At 35.0% G+C, this 5,000-nt stretch overlaps 1 protein-coding gene across 1 annotated transcript; it reads right to left on the bottom strand.

Moving 5' to 3' along the window:
* Positions 1-705: 705 nt before the first annotated feature.
* Positions 706-4,817, bottom strand: VhaSFD (V-type proton ATPase subunit VhaSFD; the record flags this gene model as incomplete). The annotated part of the gene is given in 7 exon segments (XM_027354275.2): positions 706-1,381; positions 1,824-1,937; positions 2,143-2,370; positions 2,744-2,853; positions 3,382-3,535; positions 3,747-3,847; positions 4,710-4,817. Coding segments are annotated over 7 exon segments (873 nt in total), but the record flags the coding sequence as incomplete, so codon positions are not given.
* Positions 4,818-5,000: the final 183 nt, after the last annotated feature.

Here is a 5,000-nt window from a genome sequence, read left to right as displayed (position 1 = left end):
AGGTTGGGCACATAGAGGGCAGCTGACTGTGGAGAGACAGTGTTTGGCAGGGTTGCAAAAATGTTAACATGAAACTATCAATATAAACTTTATGGAAGAGGTCCTGTCTACTGAAGCTAATTTTGGCAATATTGGTGTGGGACTTCCTCTGGCCTCTGGGAGGAATAGTATACCAAGATTGACATACAGCAAGCCTTTCATCCTTTTAGCATGGTCCTCACACCTTAGGAAATTGACAGAATAAGGGGATGAAGCAGAGAAGGGAACGGAAAGGGGGAGAAGAGAGAAAAATCAGTTGAGGTTAGGTCTGAGGTCCAAAGTAGGGGCAATCCCCTAATTTGGGCCTCACTCTCTGTCTCCTACCCCCCACACCCAGCAACAACGAGCAAGGGATTAGAGAGGGGGAACATATTGCTTAAATACTCAGTATGTTGAAAGATGGAATAATGCATTACCTCATTTTTTATCATGAATATTATAACCTTTGGGCAAGAACAAAATAGTTGGAAACCACTCTTCTGCAGTAAAGCTAAAGCAACTGGGAGACTAAGCTCCCTTTAATATTCACACACAGAGTCTAAAGTCAGCATTAAGCAGTCTATACATCTTATATAGTGTAGTTCTATATGGCGGAACATATAATACATAGAACTATCATAACTGTTTCTTCTTTTCTATCCTAGGAAAGAAATAAAAGGAAAAACATCAGAAATAACTTTTTATATACAACACCCTTAACACAGCATTGTGCACAACTGTATATTTATATACAACCTCAATAGCACATGTAACAAAGAGAGCTAAACCATAATTCCGGAGTATTGGCTCATATTTAATCACAATTACGACATATCAATCTAATTGTTCATGTACTACTACAATCTATACACCATTTTTATTAATACATATTAGCTAATAATACATCAAGAATCTCTATTATTAACTCCTACATTTATTAAAAACCATAAAAAATAAGTTTTACTCTTTAAACATATTATGGAATGTCTGATTTAAGAAACTCATCTCCCTTCACTTATATATCAGTCTAGCTTTAATAACAATAAATAATAGGTAATGATAATATGAAAGTAATGTTCCACAATTGCTTAAAAGTTCTCTTCAACATATTAAAGTCAAAGCAATTACATCCAACACGTTGTAACAGGGACACTATACAGAAATAAAAGAATATTGACCCATATCAACAAACATTTTTTACAGCCATGAATGTTGACAAGACAAGTACCACGGAAGGAAGCATGTCGGTCATGCTACAGGCCGCATGTGGTGTTGTGCAGCTGACAGACCAGTGATAGCTGATGCTCACGTCCTGGGGGTACTCTGTTGCGCGTCCTTCTCTAGTTGTTTGCCCAAGTACTCCCTGGTGATTGAGTGGGGGAAGAAATTAATTATATGTACTTTATCCTCATCCTTGTCTATGAAGTACTGCCGGATGCAAGTAAAATCTCTAAAACTTTGGTCCTTGACCTAAACTGCAGTCTTAGACACAATATTGTAACTGCTATATAACCTTACTGTAAGTAATGAACACAGAAAAGCAAAAATATATAATAAATTGACAATAAACTACATATATAATAACTTTAAAAATACAGAAATGCAAAAAAAAATATGCACTTCTGATATAAATGAAAGGTATGCTGAACATGATAATACTATCACTAACAGGCAATAGCCCTGGGCCAGAGGGTGAGTTCCAATTCAAACTTTTTTTTATCTCCATAATGTCATATCAGCAGACCTTCCATACCTTTTATATGAACAAATAATTGATATGACAAAGTATAATTCTGAATATTTACCAATTGTGAACCATTAGCTTCTGAACAGCAAGAAGAGCCTCATAACGAACATTAGGGTCTGCGTGAGTTAGGTGTTGCATCACCCACTGCTTACCCCCTAACTGCTCAAGCACCCTGGAAAATAATAACAAGTTTAAAACATTTATATATTATTAAACGCATACAATGATTATCCATCTCAGTGCCTCATTGTTTCACTCACTCAACCTTACATTCTCAAAACATTTCCTATAAATATTACTTATCCCTCTATATCATATTACACTTTTCATAATCAACTTGCACAAAATCAAAAAGAAAAGAGAGAGAGAGGTCTCACTTTTTGCCACGGCTATAGTGTCTCGTGTATTCCCCGATGTCATGGCAAGCAACAGACAGCACCAGAGGGTCGTTGCTCGTCTCCAGCAGATTAATGAGGATCTTGAGCAATTCAAAGTTTTTCTCATTAAGACGTCCAGCATTCTCACGCCAGAACTTCTCACTCTTATGGACAGGTGACCACTCCATGCGTCCAGACTTTACCTCAGAGCAGTACTCTTCGAAAGAGCTTTAGGATCAAAGAGGCTTAGATTAACTGCTTGATATAAAATTAACAACATAAAAGCAAGTAAATTGTATAATTTCTGAAGGAAAACCATATAATAGTGCTAAGACTACATTTATTCTGTTCTATTTTTTTCTAAAAAAAAAAAAAAAAAAAAAAAAAAAAAAAAAAAAAAAAAAAAAAAAAAAAAAAAAATTGAATAGGTTGCAGCTCTTGAACTATTAAATCAACATATACTTAAACACAAGAGCATTACCTCATCTAAATCTTTGAAAGATTTCCAATCCTTAAGAAAAATAACTTTGTAAGTGACTTCATATTCTTTAACTGAAAAACTAATGTCATTACAATTCATACTATTATTACTACTAATCACCTAAGATCCTGTATAGATGTCTGCAACTTCTCGTTCAGGAATTCTATGTCTGCTGTAATGTCTTCATCTTCAAACTTGCGCTGGGCTAAGATCTCTAGCTGCTTCAGCACCTGAATTATAAGGTAATTATTAAAGAGACTGAGTTAAAAGTAATAATGAAAATATTCACAATTGAAGAATTACATTAAAATCTCCGCTTTATCAAGTACAAAGATGATGCCCATGTTTCCCTATCTCACAATGCTAATGAATCCTTTAAAAAATTCCACATCACCACCAAAATTTAATGGCAACTAAATTGTACTTTAGACATACCTCAGGTAATAAAATTCATTAAAATCTGTTCATTACTTTTCAAGTTATCTTGCACAGGATCTAGAGCATGATCCGGATCACCACCAAAATTTGATAGCAACTAAATTCTGCTAAGACATACCTCTGGTTAAAATTTAATAAAAATCTGTTCATAACTTTTTGAGTTATCCTTCTAACCAACTAACAAACACCACTAAAAACATACCCTCATTGGTAGAGGTAAAAACTAAGCAGAGTCAACAAACAATAAGAATAAATAACAATAAAGATAAAGAAATGCATACAAAGCAACAAAAATAAAAAATAAAAAGTAAAAGCCTCACCTTGCACTGAACCATCTGTATGGAGTTTTCCCGAGCAATGGCAGGATCCTCAGGCTTCTCAATGAGGTTCCTGAACACAGCAAGAGTGATGCGTGTCACCTTCTCCTTGACACTCTCGCTCAGGATGTCAGCCAGGGTTGGGATGACACTGTACCTAGATAAGCAATACAGAAAATGGATTAAAAATGTCTTCTTTTTTTTTAAGTAAAACAATGGCGTACAGAGTTTAATCATAAATACATATAACCCTTTAAAAGACATGAGAAACCTCTGTGACTTCCCCTGCCCCTATAACACAAAAACACACACTGGTTTGCAATGTGGAGGAAAAAAAGAAAAATGATAACAAGTAAATGAATGCTTACTTGTTCATCTTCTCAGCAATGGCATTGTTAAAGGTCATAACCCACAGGCAGAAGGTCAGCTGGTACTGGATCTGGAAGTTGAGTTTGCCAGAACTCAAGACCTGAAAGAAGCAAGGTTTTCCGGTAAATATACCTTAAAACGAAAACTATGCCTGAAGTGTCAGTCTGTGTAACCTGTTAATGTTTATTCATTGGGTATCTCTTTCCAGTAGTTGACTTTAACATCCATATATCGTATATACCATATTATATTCTCTATACATTTATGCTGAATCAGGCTTTTTACCCTCTGCCTATATCATTGATTTGACTATTCTTATCATTCATTCATAGTTTGCTGTCTATTTCCTCTATCTATTAACACTGACCTATCTCTCCTTGCACCTTTCCATATCTATCTAGCACACTATATTTTTCTAATACCTATCATTTCCCAAACATATTAACTGCATGCTGCCGTGGATGACATGTATGTACATGCCATGACTATTGTGTATGTTGAATTTTGTAATTGATTTTACATATAGATGGCTCCACAAGTACTCAGTCACCAATGAGCCAATTCCACAAACTACTTGTCTTACCTGTTTGCCCTTATCCTTGATTTTCAATAATATTTTCTAGTATTTGATACTGCTGTTAGTAATGTAAATAACACTATAGTAATTATAATGTTTAAAACAAAAATAAGAGAGTCAATATTGATAGCATTAGTAAAAAAAAAAAAAAGCATTTTCCCGCTTTTTCAAAGAAGAGTAAAGTCACACGACCTACTAGTTGACTGCTTTGGGGACAAGCACTGGCAGAGCCATCTATGTGCAGAAACATTTAACTAAGCATTACCAAAGGTAACACACCATTTTCCTGTCGACAGTGGGTTAAAACACACAGATACTTTTCTCTAACTCCAGTGTACGTTTCATCATAGCCCAAACTGATGACGAAAAGTGAGCATGAACTTACCTGAACGATGGTAACAACACCGTCAAGTTGATAGAAGATGGTCCTATATTCCTCAACACGCAGCATCATTTGGAGGCATCGGCCAACAGACTGCATGTATTCATTATTCTGTGGGAAAAAAAACAGTACTTCACTTTGTTGTAAAATTATTGTAAGTCTTTAGAATTTGTTGATGAAAAAAATGTGTAGTATGGTAGAGACATACATGTGGACAAAATTGGTAGAAAACATTTAACTCAAACCAAAAATAATGACTGAAACATGATTACAAAAAGCATTTACATTAAATCT

This window comes from Penaeus vannamei, unplaced genomic scaffold (assembly GCF_042767895.1).
Source record: "Penaeus vannamei isolate JL-2024 unplaced genomic scaffold, ASM4276789v1 unanchor4848, whole genome shotgun sequence".
In the NCBI taxonomy this organism is placed as follows: domain Eukaryota; kingdom Metazoa; phylum Arthropoda; class Malacostraca; order Decapoda; family Penaeidae; genus Penaeus; species Penaeus vannamei.
This window is presented reverse-complemented; position numbering and strand designations above follow the sequence as displayed.